The 20,800-nt window shown below is 42.0% G+C and overlaps 2 protein-coding genes across 3 annotated transcripts in view; one reads left to right on the forward strand and one right to left on the reverse strand.

The window, feature by feature from the left end:
• st14 (ST14 transmembrane serine protease matriptase) overlaps nucleotides 1-14,921 on the reverse strand; it is a 91,860-nt gene extending 76,939 nt beyond the window's left edge. Inside the window, 1 exon segment of the mRNA XM_084336431.1 lies at nucleotides 14,674-14,921. Coding sequence (XP_084192557.1) covers nucleotides 14,674-14,700 — 27 coding nt within the window. The 5' untranslated portion in view covers nucleotides 14,701-14,921.
• A 5,008-nt stretch (nucleotides 14,922-19,929) lies between these two features.
• The window catches only part of aplp1 (amyloid beta (A4) precursor-like protein 1), a 159,732-nt gene continuing 158,861 nt past the window's right edge, over nucleotides 19,930-20,800 (forward strand). For both annotated transcript variants that reach the window (XM_084336351.1, XM_084336352.1), the window contains exon 1: nucleotides 19,930-20,216. In XM_084336351.1, the coding sequence (XP_084192477.1) occupies nucleotides 20,151-20,216 (66 nt within the window). In that variant the 5' untranslated portion in view covers nucleotides 19,930-20,150. The remainder of the gene's footprint in view (nucleotides 20,217-20,800) is intronic.

The following is a 20,800-nucleotide window of genomic DNA, read 5'->3' on the forward strand; positions in this document are numbered from 1 at the left end:
ATTATTTTTGTTAGGCCCTATGTGTGTGTGTGTGTTGATCAGGAAATAAGATAATTGATTTTTCAGCCCGCTTCTCTAGCGTGCATAAGTACACGTATACTATCGATAATTTAGCGTTTATTTGAAAACGATTCATAAATAGGCCGAAAAATGACAAAGTTTTTTGTGTATTCCAGTAAAAGGCGATTCCTGCAGAATCACTTTTCAAAATGGTATAAAACGGAAATGTACAGATAAAAAAACAATCCGTTTCGACAATGTTGACTGCAAGCAAGTCATTGATAACAAGCGACGGGCGTATTAGACACATAGCCATAATTTAAGATATAGTTTATGCATTCGCAAATGTGCTTGCCCTCTCATTGAATATTGAATTGAGCGCTGGCACTCAAGCGCTAAATCCTGCGACCCCTGCTGGCACTCAAGCTGTTAATGTATAGGTATAGCAACAACAATAGGCTCATTAGGGCATTTCCATGTTGTGAACAGCGGCCAGAGACCTGATTCCCTGAGCAGCAAACGGTGTTCAAAAAGTGTATGTCCCTGGCCTGCTGTCAGCCTGTGTGCCACGTTTCATCTACCACAGCCTTGTAGTTGGTGACATTAGCTCTGGACAGACAGACAGACACATGCCACTAAATGCTACCGCCTGGTGGAGATGTGTGTCAAAACGTGTTAATGTATGATCAGAAAACATACTGGAAAATGAGGAAAAGCACTGAACTTGGGCTCAATTGCATCAATTGTCCATAAGAATGCCATTCAAATATTAATGGCTGAAATTAGGCAACTTCTAATGAAATTTGAATATTAACAATACAATTTACATATTATTACCACACAAAAGCAGGCGTAAAATGCGTACAATTAGCACGTTCATCGTGTGTTGTATTTGCTATTATGGGTAGTACTAATAGGAAACTATCAGTAGACAATACATTGGACTCTTTTTGGAACACTGGACTGGACTACAGAAAAATGTGTTAACATATGTCCAGAAAAACACACTGGACTGCAGATAGGATTCAGGGTGTGCAACACAGACAGACACACATGCAAGACAACACATGCAGACTAGGTGGTATCCCTGAAGAAAAATATCTCTCCGTAGTCCGACCAGTTTGACAGGATGGGGAACTGCCGCATTGTGAGGTGTGGCTCAGAGAAACAGCTCAACACCACAAGCTGACGAGGGTAAACACACCTGAACTCACTTTATCTAGCGTTCCAAGCAAATATACACATTTCTGATTTAATTTTATAGTATAGATTAGAGTTGATTGATGCATGTTACATAAAATAAATAAAACTAAATAATACTACTCCGAGTCTGGAAAAATTACTGGAGTTCATAGTCTAACCACCGTTTATTTACCACTGCATCACATCTGATGCCTGAAGTATCTTATAATAAGTCCTGATCCGAGACCAGTTTGCCCCATTAAGTCATGATGTTTGTACAGTATGTGACCTCGCCAGTGATCCTAGATCAGGAGTCACATTCTTAGAAACGTAATGCATACAAACCCCAGGCCTCCTGCCTTGTGAACAACAATCCTGCTTGCATTTATAAGTACTGTATATACATCTGCTTATGCTTAAGGTCCCCCAAGTACAGACTGAACATGGAAAGTCAGCCTTTTGTTTTAATGACCCGGCTTCTTGGAATGATCTTCAACTCGTGCTAAAAATCAATACCCAGTGCACGGTGGCGGCACGGTGGCGTAGTGGTAACACTGTCGCCTCACAGCAAGAAGGTCCAGGGTTCGATTCCCGCAAATGGGGACCAGGTTTCCGCGATGCCAGGTACCCAGGTGGGTGATCTCCCAGGCCTTTCTGTGTGGAGTTTGCATGTTCTCCCCGTGCTCGCAAGGGTCCCCCCCCCCCCCCCCCCCGATAAGAGAAACCCAATGGAAAAACATGCACAACAACAGATCGCTAACGCTGTGGCGTCCGTGACGAAGACAAGCAGGAGCACTTGGATGGTCCCTGGGCGTGGCTCACACCACAGCCCTCGTCTGCTCCCGGCTGCCCTTGGGGGGGAAGGACGACAGGATGGGTTAAGCACAGAGGAGTATCGCATCGGCGATCCTAAAAGACAATGCATGCGTGTGTGTTCCGGTGTGTGTGTGTTAAAAAAACGAACCACTGTGTGTGCCACTAAAACATTGCGTGTTGTTGCATGCCGAATAAAGACCTCTGCGACAGGTCCTGCATTATATTATTATATATTACCCCACTAACCTATGGACACAGTTTACAAACATAACAAAAATATCCCTGCTTCAGTTTGTAACTGTTTTTCATTTTGATCTTTTTGAGAGAAAAAAATCAATGAAAAATAAATAAATAAAAGGTTTGAAATTAAATGTTCAAAAGTGAATAAATTAAGCATTGGCGCACATTGTCGGAGAGAGAGCACTGGGAGTGGGACCAAAGAAAAAAAACTAAAGGACTGAGAGGTCTAAACAATGCTAGTCTTCAGGATGAATTGGTTTCAATCCCGATTCACACAGAAGACAGAAAGACTGAATGAGAGAAACGTTACGAAAATAACAAACAATCTTAATTTAGAAAATAGCCGAGATCAAATCTTCTTCTGACAGACACATCGATCCTGACAGACAGCTGCAGTGTGTAAGTCAGTCATGACATAACTGCATGTTATGAAGGGCAGAACAATGGTTCTCTACACATTTACAGATCGTAAAATGGACTATTGCAGACTCATCGGAAATAAGGCATTCCTTAAGGATATGAAATGGGTTAGTTCTCTGACAGAAACTCAAACATCACCCCACCCCAGTGGTATTGCAATGACACGTGACTGCAATGGCTCTTTTGTAATTTATGATCATTTAAACATTTTAACCTCATGCTTAACTGAAATAATTCATTTCCTACAGGATGACTAGAACAGCTCTACATTAGGTCAATTGGCCTCATATCCACAGAGAACATTAGTGTTAATTGTGATTAATCCATTACAACCAATATTATATCGGTGATGTCAATTTCCGGTCATCACAATTTGTCTTGAAATGCCACTATTAGATCAACCACAATGTCCATACATTTTTTTTAAAGATCAGAAGATATCAGTAATTCTACTCTACACAAATATTGTTAAACTGTAAAAGGACTGCATTTATATAGCTTTACTTATGCCTCACATTCACCCATTATCTCACACACAGACGGCGGAGACAACCATGCAAGGTGCCAACCTGCTCATCGGGAGCAGTTAGGACTCGGAGTTAGGTGTCTTTGCTCAAGGACACTTCGACACGCTGCCGGGAGGAGCAGGAATCAAACCTTCCGATTACCAGACGCCCGCTCTACCTCCTGAGCCACTGTCGTCACTGTTATTGGTATCAGGTCCAAAAATCCTGTATCGGTCGGGCTCTATTGGTCCACTGAGCTCTGGGAGCTATGACTGCATGCCTCAGTCTCTGCTGTGATTGGCTCTGCCACCCGAGACCATACTCTGGATGACTCAGTCATCACATACTTAATTAGTTGGGGACTGTACTGTATGTCTTCACTGTACACAGGGTTCCCACAGACATTGCAAAATGAAAGTCAAGAACTTTCAAGTACTTTCCCAATCACTATTTTTCATTTTAAAAGGGCATTTAAAAGGATACAATTCACTTTTAAATGCTGTTTTTCTACTGAAAAATTATCTGATCCAATATTTATGGCTTAAAAAAAGAAATTCCGACAATGAGTTACACTTTAGATTAAAAAAATGTATTTCTTGATTCAGAACTATTTGATCATGGATGAACAAAACATTCAATGCGAATGGTTGATTTGAATTCCAAGGATAGATGCATTTCGATGCATCGTTACACCCCTACAGTCATGTGCTTCTTTCTTTCTGGTGCAATGGTTTCTGGGTGTCTACTGTACATGCTTGTTTTTGTTTTGTGTGTTTTTTTTGTTGCACTGGAACTGAGCTACCATGCCGTGCCAAGACAATTCCACCCGACACTGTTTTGAAGTAACAGAATACAGCAAATATTTACACTCTTTTGGGGATTTATGCTTTGTAAATGTCCAACGGAGTGTATTCCTAAAGGGAGGCAAAAACGATAGCCTACTTTTAAGTTGTGCAACGGAATTTCAGGAGAAAGGATTACACCTACAGTATGACTAAGCCCCCCCCCCCCCCCCCCCCCAACACACACACACACAGACCCCTGTGCAGCTTCCCCCTCCTAATCCGACTACCGTAATTCCTCTAATAGTAACCGGGTCTCAAATACAAGCCGGGTCTCTATTAATGGCCGGGTGCGCTCTTGAGCTAAGCAATTATAAGCCGGCCTCCTAATACAAGCCGGGTTACTAATATACTGAGCTGCATACTGAGCTAGTTACTTGATTTCACTTTGAAAACGTTGAAATGACCAGTGACCACCTGTAATTGCACTGTTTACTATTTCATACAGTACTTGGTTTCAATAAATGAACCCAGTACATTTTACTGGGTTCAAACTGACACAAAATGTTGATTTATTCATTATGATCCGTTTGAAAATTTGAAATATAGGCCTCCCTCTTATACAGGCCTCCTCCTAATACAAGCCTGGTACCCGCTACAGTTGAAACAAATACAAGCCGGGGTTACTATTAGAGGAATTACGGTATATAACTTTGTTCAATTCACCCTAACGTGGACCTTTTATGTGTCCGCCTGACCCTATCACTTTGTTCAATTCACTCTCTGCCACTCCCAAATGCATTGCCATCTATGCGCCATTCACATTCATGTTGTCCGTTTCTCCTTTAAAAAAAGAGCCAGCCTCTTTTGCATATTTAGATTAAATTATTCTGCTGTGCCGAATTCCTGTAGAACTCGTCTGTTTCTACTCTCTAGAGACACTCCACTAACACCCCCCCCCCCCCCCCCTCCAAGGTCAGAGGTCCCCAATTCCAGCCTAAATCAGCTCAGGGATACGTGGTTGTTCGCTTCCCTCTGGGAGCGGGGACTCAGGAGTCAGCATCTCATCCAGCCCGGGTGGACTTTGTCCCCACAGAGCATGTGCTCGGCTTCCCCGAACACACAACACACACACACACACACACACACACACACACACACACACACACACACGCCACCCTAGTGCCGATTAGAGGCTAGCTGCCTTGCGGCTCTGGCTATGTTCACACTGCAGGCAGAAGTGGCCCGAATCGGATGCTCATACAGTATGTGACTCATATCTGTTTTTGTTTTTGTTTATATACAACAGTGTGGACAGCACAAATCACAATCTGATATTTTCTATTCTGATTTGGCCCACTTTCATATGTGGTCCTCCTAAATCAGATACAGGTCTGATTTATTTGTAATGTGACCTCAGTCTGAACAGTCATGTGACTTTTACATCACTCTAGATGACATTGTCACAATCTCTTTTACATCCATCTTCTTTATTGTTCATTTGCGCATGGGGGTCAGTTCAGGAGCGTGACCAGTTCACACTGGAATCTGATATTATTATATAAAAAATAATGTGATCAGCCAAACAAAATCTGATCCGAGCAATAAATCTGAATTGAGCACCAAGGCTTGCAGTGTGAACGTAGCTTCTGTTGTTTACCTTCTCCCCTAAACACAACGCCATCGTCCCGGCTGGGGGGCCAGTTGCCTAGCGCTGTGTGCTTGCACCTCTCACCAAAAGCCACCTTGCCCAGCATCTACAGTACGCCCAAAAAGAGTGCGTCCACGCCAAACCGCCAGTCTGATGTGTCCCTTCTCTCCTCCCTTTCAATCAATAATTTAAACGTATGTTACTCCCTGACCATACTCCCCATGTTTCAGTATGGTGATGTCATCGTTAAAATGGCTTCCACGTGTGCCCTTAACAACACTTTCAGTGCCACGGTTCCGGTGCCCCGGAACCCCGTTGCGTGCCACCACCCATTTCAATGACAGAGCTCTCATATTTGCGAACGCATAAACATCTTAAATTATGGCTATGTGTCTAATATGGCCGTCGCTTATCAATGACTTGTTTGCAGTCAACATTGTCGAAACAAATCTTTATTTTTATTTTTTTTTAATCGGTTCATTTCCGTTTTATACCATTTTGAAAAACGCTCGTTTTTTGAAAGTTCCAGAAAAAAAATAAAGATTCTGTGATAAACGCCCTTTACTGGAATACACTGGAATACACAAAACACGTTGTCATTTTTCGGACTATTTATGAATCGTTTTCAAATAAACGCTAGATCATCGATAGTATATGTGTACTTATGCACGCTATAGAAGCGGGCTGAAAAATCTATTATCTTATTTCCTGATAGCACACACACAGACACACATATGGCACACACTGATATATAGGTGATAATAGCTCTGATTATCCCAAGACTGGTCAAATAGATTCCTTACCTCAGTTAAACTGTTCTCCAAAAAGATTATTCCAATTCCTGATCGCCATTCCAAATATCGCGTTTATTGATCCAACGCTGGGTACTGTACACACATTCTCCGCTGTTCTGGTGGTGGGCGATTACTTGGATTGTCTCCGGTTACTTGTCTGACAAGTAAAATGTGGAAGCAGGACTTTTTTTTCTCCATGCGTTTCATTCAATCCAATGGGGTGCAGTACCATCCGGAGAGACGATAGGGGGCAGTATTTTCCCTGTTCGAGTTCAGACAGATCCCCACTGGTAACGTGAGGCTAGATTGATGAAAAATGAATGGAAATGGAAATCGATAATTAAAAAAATAACGATTAAAAACGAGATCTCTCGTCGGTGGCACTCAACGGTTGGCATGAACTAACGAGAAACCTCGTCGCTGGCACTCAAAGTGTTAACAGGCTTGATGTTCTCCACCACTCAGGCATCCGTTTTGCCACTGGCACACACGTTTTCCAACCCACCATTGTGAACTCTACAAACTGACAGGCTGGTCCTCCCTCCACCTCCACACCAGGTGACTTCATCACTGGCTTAGTGTGGCTTCTACTCATCTACAAGACTCTACTAGGGAAGACACCTCAATACCGCTCCAGCCTCCTGCACCTTTCCCATAACAACTACCAGCTGAGGTCCAGTGATCTCATTACTTTATTTATTCCCAAGGCCAGCACTGTCTTTGGCCAGAATTCCTTTCATTTTGCTGCAGCAAATGACTGGAACTCACCAAAACTCCCTTAAACATTCACCTCTACCATCATTCCATAATTATGTTTAAGCAGAAACGGCAACAGTCCGTTTTTGTACCTTTCCTCTCTCTCTATATTGCTAGTAGTTATTTAGACTGATTTGAACCTCATTGGATGTGTGTCTTGGATTCATGTGTACGGTTTTATTTTTGTTTTTGTTTCTGCTGGGGCCTCTTGCCAGGTCATCATCGTTGCAAATGAGAAGTTGTTCTCAATAATCTTCCATAACAAAAATAAAATAAATTATGAGTCTTGTGTTGGTGTAAGCATGAACTAGTGAATTAGTATTTTCATGATGCACGATGCATTTTTCTACCAACATGGCACAATCCCATTAACACGGCTCATTGGCCTTTTAATGACGATCACCCGTCATTTCATTACCATCACCGGTCCTTTGCAGACCAAAATGTCTGTGATGATGATGTTATCCAATACTATGAATAGTGGTAACTTTAATGTTGCATTTATTTCCTCTCTCTCCCTCTCTAATATACCATTTAGCTACGCTACAGTTTCACTCACAGCCATTATTTACAATGAGGATCCGTCTCAGCCTGAGCATAAACACCAAGAGGTTCTGGGAGATAAAGGCGTGGCGTTGAAATATTGAACAGTACGTTTGGTTTAACAAATAGTTTAATTACATTGAAATCTTTGTAGTATTACCGGTAGTTTATGTAATTTTCATGTATACTTTTCATTAAGTATATACGCCCCCCCCCCCCCCCCCCCCCCTCCACCAATAAAGAAGATTAAAACTCTGATATTTAATAGAATAAATAGTATAGCTAACGTTGTCCACCAAGCCTTTCTCAACATCGGAGAAGTGTAGGTCAGTGCTTAAACCTTCCAGGAGCACAGGAGTTTTAGAGGCACTTTGGATTTTAACATCACGTCCTGTGTATTTGAAAACAATACTATAATAGTCTCTATAGTAAATGCTAGTTAATAGTAAATGCACATTTTCTTCCGTCTTACTAAACACAAACCTAGCTACTCATGTCCTATAATAAGTTAAGTTACAGTATTTATAGCTGTTGCCAAGTGGTTTCATGCGTCGGATAGACAGTGTAGTGTAGCTTAATTCCTTTTTCAAAACAGTTGTCAAATTAATAAAGAAGGCAGTTATAATGGCAATGTATTCCTCATGTGATAGTTACAAATTTGTTTGTAGCTTCTGTGACAGGGTGGGGATGATGAGCAGCAGAGAAGGGAAAGAATACCACCAAATATTATTGCTATAATTGTGGTTCTAAATCAAACACATTTCTCAGATGAATGAAAGCGAACTCTAAACTTGACATACCATACTCAGTGTTTCCCACAGGATTTTGCGAGACTGTGGTGGGTGAACTTTGGCCCCTCTAGGGGGGTCCGGGGGCAAAACACAAAATCGACTAGAGCATACATTTGAGCCATCAAAGAAATGAAGCAAAAGTGGTTACCCGTGTTGAACTGGTTTATTTTTTTAGAAGAAAAAAAAAACATACTGGATTACTATTACGACTACTACCACTGCCAATACTACTGATACATCCCTATTGGCAAACTTTATATTTAAAAAAAAAATAATAATAATAATTTCTTTTTGGTTCATTATAAAACTGTGGCGGCCCGTATGGAAGCAAATGAGTGACAGAACTATTTGAATTTTTTCAGACACCGAATTTATAGCATTGAAAATAATTACTTTGAAAATCATGTATCTGAATTTTCTTGCTCCGAATTTACCTGTTAAATAAAAATTCAGTGTTTAAAATTCAATGTAAAAAATTCGAATGCATAATAAAATTCAATGTAAAAAAAATTCGATGCATAATTGCAGTGGATAAAATTCAATGTAAAAAAATCAATGCATAATTGCGGTGTATAGAATTCGATGTAAAAAACCATCATCCGGGCTACCCAGACAGGATAAGCAATCGAGCATGGATGCAATCGAACGGACTTCTGGCCTATCACTGCACGGCTTTGTCAGTCATGTGATCACACCAACCCGGGAGAAAGATGGCGGTATATATACATACGGTGTGGGGAGAGAATATATACATACGGTGGGGGAGGAGACTGTACATTAGGAGGGGGTGGGAGAGAAATATACATATGGTGGGGGAGAGAATATATACTACGTCGGGGAGGAGACTGTACATTAGGAGGGGGTGGGAGAGAAATATACATATGGTGGGGAGAGAATATATACTACGTCGGGGAGGAGACTGTACATTAGGAGGGGGTGGGTGGGAGAGAAATATACATATGGCGGGGAGAGAATATATACATACGGTGGGGAGGAGACTGTACATTAGGAGGGGGTGGGTGTAGGGATGGGTACCGAATTCTGTACTTTTGAGGTACCGAAACACGTCGGTACTACCGAGTATCAATTCAAGTGAGATACAGAGAAAAAAAATATATATATATTTTCATGTCAACGTTCACACGCACAATATATGCTTACCTAGGATTTGACTTGATTCAACAACAAAGCAGTCGGAGCAATGGCAAGCCGAAAACTGTCGAAATTGTAGTTATTTGAAGTTTGTATTTTTTTTTTACGACCGAGGTAGGTAAATTAAATGTCTTGAGACTAACGTACAGAAAAAAGGTACCGTTGGGTACCGGTATCGATTTACAGGTACCGGTACCGTATCGGTTCAAATGTGAAAGGTACCCATCCCTAGGTGGGTGGGAGAGAAATATACATATGGTGGGGAGAGAATATATACATACGGTGGGGAGGAGACTGTACATTAGGAGGGGGTGGGGAGAGAAATATACATATGGTGGGGAGAGAATATATACATACGGTGGGGAGGAGACTGTACATTAGGAGGGGGTGGGTGTAGGGATGGGTACCGAATTCGGTACGTTTGAGGTACCGAACCGAAACACGTCGGTACTACCGAGTATCGATTCAAGTGAGATACCGAAAAAAAAATATATATATATTCTTTTCATGTCAACGCACGCACAATATATGCTTACCTAGGATTTGACTTGATTCAACAACAAAGCAGTCGGAGCAATGGCAAGCCGAAAACTGTCGAAATTGTAGTTATTTAAAGTTTGGATTTTTTTTTTCACAACTGAGGTAGGTAAATTAAATTTCTTGAGACTAAAGTACAGAAAAAAGGTACCGTTGGGTACCGGTATCGATTCACAGGTACCGGTACCGTATCGGTTCAAATGTGAAAGGTACCCATCCCTAGGTGGGTGGGAGAGAAATATACATAATGGTGGGGAGAGAATATATACATACGGTGGGGAGGAGACTGTACATTAGGAGGGGGTGGGTGGAAGAGAAATATACATATGGTGGGGAGAGAATATATACATACGGTGGGGAGGAGACTGTACATTAGGAGGGGGTGGGTGGGAGAGAAATATACATATGGTAGGGAGAGAATATATACATACGGTGGGGAGGAGACTGTCTATTATATGTATATTTCTCTCCCACCCACCCCCTCCTAATGTACAGTCTCATCCCCACCGTATGTATATATTCTCTCCCCACCGTATGCATATTTCTCTCCCACCCCCTCCTAATGTACAGTCTCCTCCCCACCGTATGTATATATTCTCTCCCCACCGTATGTATATATACCGCCATCTTTCTCCCGGGTTGGTGTGATCACATGACTGACAAAGCCGTGCAGCGATAGGCCAGAAGTCAGTTCGATTGCATCCAGGCTCGATTGCTTATCCTGTCTGGGTAGCCCGGATGATGGTTTTTTACATCGAATTCTATACACCGCAATTATGCATCGCATTTTTTACATTGCATTGTATACACCGCAATTATGCATCGAATTTTTTACATTGAATTTTAAACACTGAATTTTTATTTCACATAGGTAAATTCGGAGCAAAAAATTCAGTACATGATTTTCAAAGTAATTATTTTCAATGCTATAAATTCCGTGTCTGAAAAAAATTCAGATACATGTTTTCAAAGTAATTATTTTCAATGCTATAAATTCTGTGTCTGAGAAAATTCAGATACATGTTTTCAAAGTAATTATTTTCAATGCTATAAATTCGGTGTCTGATAAAATTCAAATACTTCTGTCACTCATTTGCTTCCATAGGCCCGCCACAGTCTAGGTAATTAATGGGAAACACTGATACTATTAGTTGAACATTCCTGATCCAATTCAAACACATACGTACCGTGTGAAATCCCATTCATGCGAGTCTTTCACTCTGACGTTCACAATTGCTTTGTAATTTGAAACTTTTATCACCGCCATACCCACAGGCCAAAACAGTCTAGCGAAAGCAATACAACAGCCTCAAAAAGAGGGACAAACAATGAGCGCATTCCTGAGCATAAACCGCATTATACCTGCAAGAGTGACACCATCGGTATCAACACAGCTCACAGTTAGAGAACTTCCACTGCATCTAATCTAGCACTCATTTCCCCAGCATGTCACACCCCGCGTCCTTGAGCTAATATTTTCCACTTACTGAATCCACATGGTGTATAGATAGTCGTAGCACTAAACACACAATAAACACAGAAAAGACGGTATGGTGATCAATCAGCCTACTTTTCGTTGCGTCTGAAAATCCCCTGTGTGCTGCACCAGATTCTTTGTATTGTAATTTTGTATCCGTCTTATCTTCCTCTGTGGGCTGACAGAGGCAAGGGGTTCGAGTCTGGACAAGTCAGAGATTACTGAAAGAATACCTCGACAGTCTGGGCCGCCCTAACTGAGCTGGTAGCACACACATAGTAGTAGTAGTAGTAGTAGTAGTAGGGGCGACAGTGGCTCAGGAGGTAGAGCAGTCGTCTGGTAATCCGGAGGTTCCCGGTTCGATTCCTGCTGCTCCCGGGCAGTGTATCGAAGTGTCCTTGAGCAAGACATTTAACCCCTAATTGCCACCCGATGAGCAGGTTGCCTCCGCCATCGGTGTGTGAATGTGTGAGTGAATGGGTACTAAAATGTGAGGAACAAATTGTAAAGCGCTTTGGATAAAAGCGCTATATAAATGCAGCCATGTAGTAGTAGTAGTAATAATAGTGTAATAGGTCCGATTCCCGCTTGGGGACCAGGTTGCCAGGTAAGGTACCCAGGTGGGGTATCTCCTGTGCCTTTCTGTGTAGAGCATGCATGTTCTCCCTGTGCTCGCAAGGGTCCCCCCCCCCCCCCCCCCCCATAAAAAGAGATAAACCTAATGGAACAACATGCAGAACAGATCGCTAACCCTGACAAAGACGGCATGTCTGCTCCCGGCTGCCCTTATTGGTCAACTGCCGCCACAAACTGCTTTCCCAACATCCTGTGTTGGCATTGCATGAGGCAGCATGCTGCCAACAAGAGTCTATTCAGCATGAAGAAATGAAATGGATTTAAGAATTCACATATTTCATTCTTATTGTTATGGTGTCCTTGGACAGAATTACTATTTTTGAACAACAGCAAATCTGTCCCAAAGTATAAACCACAGAATGTATTATATCGGTTCGGTATTAATAAAGGGATGCACCGAAGCGAAGCCGATACTGGAGGAAATCTGGCATGGGATATTAGTCCGATAACAGGCTAAAACAGGGTATTGGTATTATAAGCACTTTAATAAAGTTTATTATTAGAGAATTTCCCCAATACTAACATCCGATACCAAGAGAACCATGTTAGGGAAATCAGGGATCAGAAATCAAAGCAACGTGTCTTGATTTTCTGCATTTTAGGCACATTATAAGGGGAATAATGGATTATATCTCAATAGTTTTGGTCCACTGACTCCCCACTAATGGCCTAACAAGAACTAAGAAGTAAGAAGTCTATACTTGTTCTCAGTAAAAAAAACAAACAATAGATGAGATCAGTAGGCCTACTCTGTCTCAGCCCATACTGACAAGTCTAGGACTTGGAAGCAGTATATTGGCAGTGAACAAACTATCTTACTAAATAATCAGTGATGTTTAGTTGGACCTCTCTGACGGAGAGGTGCAACAAACACTGGTACTTGTTCATTCTTAAGGCCTTACTGGTAAGCTATCTCCTTATATTACATCATAATTGGATTGGAATTTTGGAACCTATGGAACCCGTTCTAGTGACTGGCTAAGGTCCCCTGAGTTTGCTCAGAACAGGGTAAATCTGCATTTCGCTATGATGCCTCTAGCTCAGTGTTTCTCAAAGTGGGGGGCGCAGAGGCATGACAGGGGGGGCCTTGAGATTTATTTATAAAAAAAAAAAAAAAATGTATTACAGAAAATTATCACTAAAGTGCTATCTGTTGCAGCTGCACTGTTCTCCATGAAAATACCATTTCTCAAAATCTGAAAATCATTATTAATAAAACACAGAAAAGGATCACCAAGTTACTCTGGATAAAAAAAACTTTACAGACAACATTGAGACAAAGCTTCCAGACACATCTCCATCCAAACTCTTGGAAGAACTCTTTGAAATCTCATCTGATACCACCTGGAGAGCTAGTTTCAGAGTGTGGTGCTGAGTACCAAGTATCTCATGATGCAGCAGTTAAGGTGTTGATACCATTCAGCACCACATATAGTATCTGTGTGAAGCTGGCTTTTCATCCAGGACAGCTCTGAAAACAAAATATAGGGCCAATTTGAAAGGTCACGATATTGGTGTTATTTATATTAAATTTATATAAATTTAAACATGGCCCATTTCATGACTATTTTGTTGGGGCGAGGGGGGGCAAAATATTTTGGTCCGCCAAAGGGGGGCCTGACAGAAAAAGTTTGAGAAGCACTGCTCTAGCTCATGGAATGAACTCCCGACAGTCCTTAATAAAGCTTGAGATTGTCCCCTCTGAGTTTCAAACCTTGATCTCCAGCCTTTGTCAATAAAGTTCTACGTGTTTTAGTTGATTTGTTATGCTTGCTTTTTGCCTCGTCTTGTTGTCTTGATGCTGTGTGATTTGATATGTTGTACATGAACTGTACATTAGGAGGTGGTAGGGTGGTAGCTGGTAGGGTGGGACGTGGGGTGGGGTGGGGTGGGTCCTGGGAATGCTGAGTTTTACTCGGTTATTGACTAAGCCAAGGCCCAGTTAATGATGTGGTACGATATATTTATGCGGAAATGGTTCTCAATAAAAATAGGCCTGCCTGTAATGAAAACATAAATAATGACAACAATAATAATAATAATAATAATAATAATAATAATAATAATAATAATAATAATAATAATAATAATAATAATAATAATTAGTAGATAGGCCGCCTATCACCATTCCATATGCCTACAATGTCATCGTTCAAAAGAAAAGCAAAACAAATCCTCACTAAACTCCTACAGAAAACATAACCGCGTAAACGTTAAACGTACAGAACTTACTAAGTAGTAGCCAAGTTGTTTACGATTTGCTAGTGCCTTTTACACACTAAGTGTAATGTACACCAAGCACCATTTGCGCACGAAACATTCGTAAAATGTATCGACAGAAAACGGGTAACCGCTGCCACGTACAGTGTAATGAAAACACAACAACTTACATTGTATTCATATCTGGCGGAATTCATCTTTAAGTGCGTCAAATCCAACTGGATTCCGAATGACGGGATATAGTTCCTCTTTCCCTCCCACCAAAGTTGCCTGGTCAGGAAGAAGCTCAGGACAATCTTAGCTTGAAAGTGTCACTAAATATACAAAAATAAAAAACGAAACACTTGTTGTTTCTACTTGTTAAAATAAATAAAACCGGACGTTCTGTGACAGTCCCCGTGTCGTCGTGGCTGCTTGCAACACCTGAAACTGACCTCTTCCTCAGTCACACACCTAGGGCATTAGCCACGCCCCCCGCCCCCCTGCAGCGTCAGTGAGTCAGTGAGTGAAACCTCAAATGCATTATTCAGTGCCATAATGATTGTGGGAATGCTAGGGATCATTTCGTGGGTTATTGTGTGAGACTGATCCATCCTAGCTTCAGGGGGGCTTCTTCAGTCTACTCTACTCACAGGCCACATGTCTCATTTTCGCACATTGTCTTCCCCCCCCCCTGCTGACCGAATGCAGATGGTGCTACCTGCGTGCCGTGCATTATGCTCATATTTATGACACAGACATGGACAGACATGGACAGACAGGCATGCAGGCAGGCAGGCAGGCAGGCAGGCAGGCAGGCAGGCAGGCAGGCAGGCAGACAGACAGACAGACAGACAGACAGACAGACAGACAGACAGACAGACAGACAGACAGACAGACAGACAGACAGACAGACAGACAGACAGACAGACAGACAGACAGACAGACAGACAGACAGACAGACAGACAGACAGATAGACAGATAGATAGATGGCACGGTGGTGTAGTGGTAGTGTTGCCTCACAGCAAGAAGGTCCAGGGTTCGATTCCTGCTTGGGGATCAGGTTTCCGCTTTGCCAGGTACTACCCAGGCCTTTCTGTGTGGAGTTTGATTGATTGATTGATTAATTGAAAAGTTTAACAGATTGCAGAATGGGTACAGTACAGTACAGCTCAATACAATTGTTAAGGGGATGCAGACCAGAGAAAGACTTTCGTCTTGTTTACATCAGGGTCCCCCATTTTCAATTCATCATAACATATATGACACACACGACATACCGATAGACAGTAGGCCTACTGCTACATCTATACATTTATGACATACCAGATTTGCAAATACAGTACTGTTTGTGATACAAAAGGTGTCCAGAAAAAGAGTGTATATACATTTGACGTGGAAACTGTACATTGGAGGAGGGTGGGTAGGTGGGGGGGGGGGGGCTGTACATTGGAGGTGGGGGGGGGGGTTGGGTAGAGGGGGGTGGGGGACACTGTACACTGTACATTGGAATACTGACAAAGCCATACTTGGTCATTTACTGTACAACTGGGTTAGGACATTTGTAGGGGCCAGTTTCGAATTGCAGTCTCCCGTAGGTGTTCTTTGAGAGTGTTTTTGAAAGTGGATTCCTTTACAGCTTTAGGTAGGGCGTTCCACATTGATGTGGCATAATTGCTAAACATGTTTAGTCCCTTGTTTGAGCCGAATCAGCTCCCTCTGGTGTTGTGATCGTGGTATTCACTGACCTTTGGAAAGTATTATGACATGTACATGGGTACCTTGGTCGTGTAGTCTTGTAGACCAGGCCCATTGCAAGTTGCTGTACTCTGTCGTCTACTCTAAGCCATCCTAGGTTGTCAAAGTGGGCAGGGGTGAGGTGGGTTCTAGGAGTCAGGTCAAACAGTAGTCTGACTAGTTTGTTTTGAGATGTTTGTAATTTGGTTTTTAGTGCCTTTGAGGTGCAAGCATAGTCGTAGTACCCTTGAATGAGTGCTCCTGCCAGAGTCTTCAGGGTATTCTTGTTTACCAGAGAGGAGATCCGGTACAAGAATCGAGTTCGTTGGTTGACTTTTTTTATTACATTGGATGCCATTTTGTCACAGGAGAGATTAGCCTCTAGGATGGAACCCAGGTAGGTAGTTTCATCTTTCCTTGTGACAATATTGTCACCCACTGTAACTGAGAAGCCGTCGGTCTTGCCGAGTTTGTTATTTGAACCGAAGAGAATGGACTCTGGTTTACCCAGGTGTAATGATAGTTTGTTATCAGCGAGCCATATGCAGATTTTGCCTAGTTCCGAGCTGAGGGTTTTTTCAACCTGTAACTTGTTCTTGTCAGAGACCAGCAGGGCTGAGTCGTCCGCAAACAGGAACAAGTTGCAGTCACAAGCTGACGACATGTCATTTGCATAAATTAGGAACAGTAGCGGTCCTAGTATGCTTCCTTGTGGAACACCACAGCTCACTGGGAGGGGGGGGGGATAGGGTACCGTTTACCTCCACCATCTGTTCTCTCCCCTCCAGGTAGGATTGTATCCAGCTCACTGATAGACTATCAAAACCAATTGCTTATAGCTTGTCAATCAGAATGGTGTGATTGACAGTGTCGAAGGCCTTTTGTAGGTCCAGCATGACCATGCCGCAGTATTTGCTCGCGTCCACCTCTTGTTTGATGTGGTCGTTCAAATAGAGAAGGCATGTGTCAGTGGAGTGGGATGTGCTGAAGCCAGATTGGAATTCGTAGATTAGATTTTTTTCCGCGAGGTACTTTTCGACCTGTTCGTATACTATTTTTTTCATGACTTTCGAGATGGATGTAAGGATAGAAACAGGGCGGTAGTTGCCTGGGTCTAATTTGCTGCCCTTTTTGTGCAGGGGTGGCACTCTCGCAATTTTGAAGTCCTTGGGGACGTGTCCCTGTTTTATGGAGAGGTTTATTATGTGTGTGATGACTGGGGTGATGGCGGCTGCTGAGTCTCTGAGGAATTTGGAGGGGATGTTGTCATGGCCAGTGGCCTTGTTCGGTTGGAGGGCGCTCAGTTTTTTGAGTACCTCATCTGTAGTTACCATTTCCAGTTTGAAGTCGTCTTTGTGGACGCCTAGGTTCTTGTAGTATGCTACTATGTGTTCTACCCTATACTGCCCTGAGTGGGAGGGTAATTCGTTTACCAGTGTTGTGGCTATGTTTGTGAAGAAAGTGTTTAAGTAATTGGCTACATCCAGCTTGTCTGTGATGAGCGTGTTGTCCGTCTTTATGTTTATGTTTGAGAACCTGGTTTTACGTTTTTTACTGCAGCCTATAGTTGATTATTGAGTAATTTCCAAAGTTCACGTGGTCTATTTTTGTTTTCCTCAGTTTTGTCATTGATGAATTATTTTTTAGCAGTTTTTATTTATTTTTTATTATTGATCTTTTTCCCCCTCCTTTCTCCCATCCCAATGTTAGTTGTTATGCCAATTCCCAATCCCCTTCCTGGTCGCTGCGCACTTACCCCCCACAGTCGGTCTGGGAGAGTGGAGGCTATCACGTGCTTCCTCTGACACACGTCTAGCCAATCAACCGCTTCTTTTCACCTGGCAGCGCGGACTCTCACTGAGAGCGTGTAACGTGTGGAAGGATCACACTACCGCCCTTAGATCCTATCCGCGCTTAGCAGGCGCCCCGACCGAACTGTAGGAGTCGCTGTTTACGACCCGGACCCACCCCGCCAGCTTCTCCCACCCTCTAATACTGCCAATTGTATTAGTGTGAACGGCCAGCCAAGCTGGTGACAACCCCGGAGCTGTGAGCTGGATTCGAACAGGCGAATCCAGCGTTTTGATCATGGAGTTTGCATGTTCTCCCCGTACTCGCAAGGGTTTAGAGTCACTATAGATAGATAGATAGATAGATAGATAGATAGATAGATAGATAGATAGATAGATAGATAGATAGATAGATAGATAGATAGATAGATAGATAGATAGATAGATAGATAGATAGATAGATAGATAGATAGATAGATAGATAGATAGATAGATAGATAGATAGATAGATAGACAGACAGACAGACAGACAGACAGACAGACAGACAGACAGACAGACAGACAGACAGACAGACAGACAGACAGACAGACAGACAGACAGACAGACAGACAGACAGACAGACAGACAGACAGACAGACAGACAGACAGACAGACAGACAGACAGACAGACAGACAGACAGACAGACAGACAGACAGATAGATAGATAGATAGATAGATAGATAGATAGATAGATAGATAGATAGATAGATAGATAGATAGATAGATAGATAGATAGATAGATAGATAGATAGATAGATAGATAGATAGATAGATAGATAGATAGATAGATAGATAGATAGATAGATAGATAGATAGATAGATAGATAGATAGATTATGATCCCCTTGGGGAAATTCAGGTATCCAGTAGCTCTCATCAGTCAACATTACACGTTAAAATAGACAGACATAAAATAGACACAATAGAAGAGTCAAACGAGTAAAGCAAGGAGGTGGACAAACAATAAAATCAGTGCTTAAGTTCAAAGTTAAAGATATATTAGTACTATTGGACGTTGAACATTTAGGCTGAGTAATGCACTTTGTTCAAATAAATTAATCAACTACTTTATATGTTTTGTAAATGTATGTGTTCTGGGATATGGTGACTGGCTCTGGCTGTTATAACACAGTATTATTTCCATTTGCCTCGCCTGCTCAACCCCCATTCTATCTTGCATTTGCATTTGTACTTCATTTGTACTTTAGTTTGTATATTGTATATTTTCTATAGTGTTTGTTTGGCCTTTATTCTTTTTCCTTTTTTACTGTATGAAGCACAATCGCAGGGGGTTAATACAGAACCAAGCATTTCACTGTAATGTACATGTACCAATGTGACAAATACAACAAAACTTGAACTTGTACTTGATTGTTCAGGAGGAGGACCAAGATGACACCAAGATGTCACTGTCAGTCTTATCTGTATGTCATATATGTTATGATGAATTGAAAATGGGGGACCCTGATAAACAAGACGAAAGTCTTTCTCTGGTCTGCATCCCCTTAACAATTGTATGTATTGAGCTGTACTGTACTGTACCCATTCTGCAATCTGTTAATAAAGTTTTCAATCAATCAATCAATCAATCAATAAATCAATAAATCAATAAATCAATCAATCAATCAATCAATCAATCAATCAATCAATCAATCAATCAATCAATCAATCAATGACTTATTCTGACGCGGAGGCGCGTCGAAACCCCTCAAAACAAAGCAGCCTGTGTGCATTTTCTCCACAACGCCACCAGATGTCTCTCTTTACTAAGGCATACCGGTCCGGGGGGGGGGGGGAAGTCTATAATAAATACCCGCAGATGGGGCGTTCAAAAAAAGGGCTTGGTTTTGTTCGATGCATGAGACAGACTCGAAAGACTACATGCATCTATAATAACCAAGGCTGCGCTTGGAGAGCCTGCAGGAGCAACGCGCGCACGGACGGAGAGGAGACGCAGGGGAACTCGGAGGCTGCAGGCACCAGCGATAGCAGAGTCCATCATCACTCCAGCTGATGTAGATTATAGCATTATTTGGAAATTCATTTTTAACATTAGAAAAAAATCTTGTCATATCACGAAACGATAGGCGTAAAAAAAAAATGGGACATGTCGTGTTGCCCGTGTTGATGACTGTATTGTCCCAATGCGTATGGAGAAACGTCGAGGTAAGAGTCCAACAGATTTTGAATGATATTTAATGATGGCGCACTAATATCTGGTATATGTCAATATTGTGCTGACAGTGTTGGTGTATTTGATCGATATCTCAGGCGTGGATATTATTCATATCTCCTAATTGCTGACGCGCGCCCTTTATAGGACAGATTTAATTTGTAAATGCATGCGCCGCGCAAGCACTACTACTGATAAATTGCTTGTCAACAAGAGTAATGGCACATTACGTCGACAAAAATGCAATGCTAGGCCTATATGGCGGATTGGCAGTGCAAATACTGCATTAAGAAATGAATGGAATTAGTCTCTACTGAGGACATAATAAAGTAGGCTTCGTGACAGTAGGCCTTTGTATTATTAGACTACCTACACCTTACAAGCATGACATGAAAATGTGCAATTCTTTTGCCATAGCTTTTTTAGAATAGAATGATCTTTATTGTCATTGTTACAGTGTTACAACAGTGTTACAACGGAATTTGGGGGGAGGGAGGGGGTCCATCGCCTTTCATCATATCTCCTCCCCATCCTCTTTTATCTGAGATCTGGCCTTGTCAAATGGAGACAAGCCCAC

Source organism: Notolepis coatsorum, assembly GCF_963971535.1.
Source record: "Notolepis coatsorum genome assembly, chromosome: 19".
Taxonomy (NCBI): Eukaryota; Metazoa; Chordata; class Actinopteri; order Aulopiformes; family Paralepididae; genus Notolepis; species Notolepis coatsorum.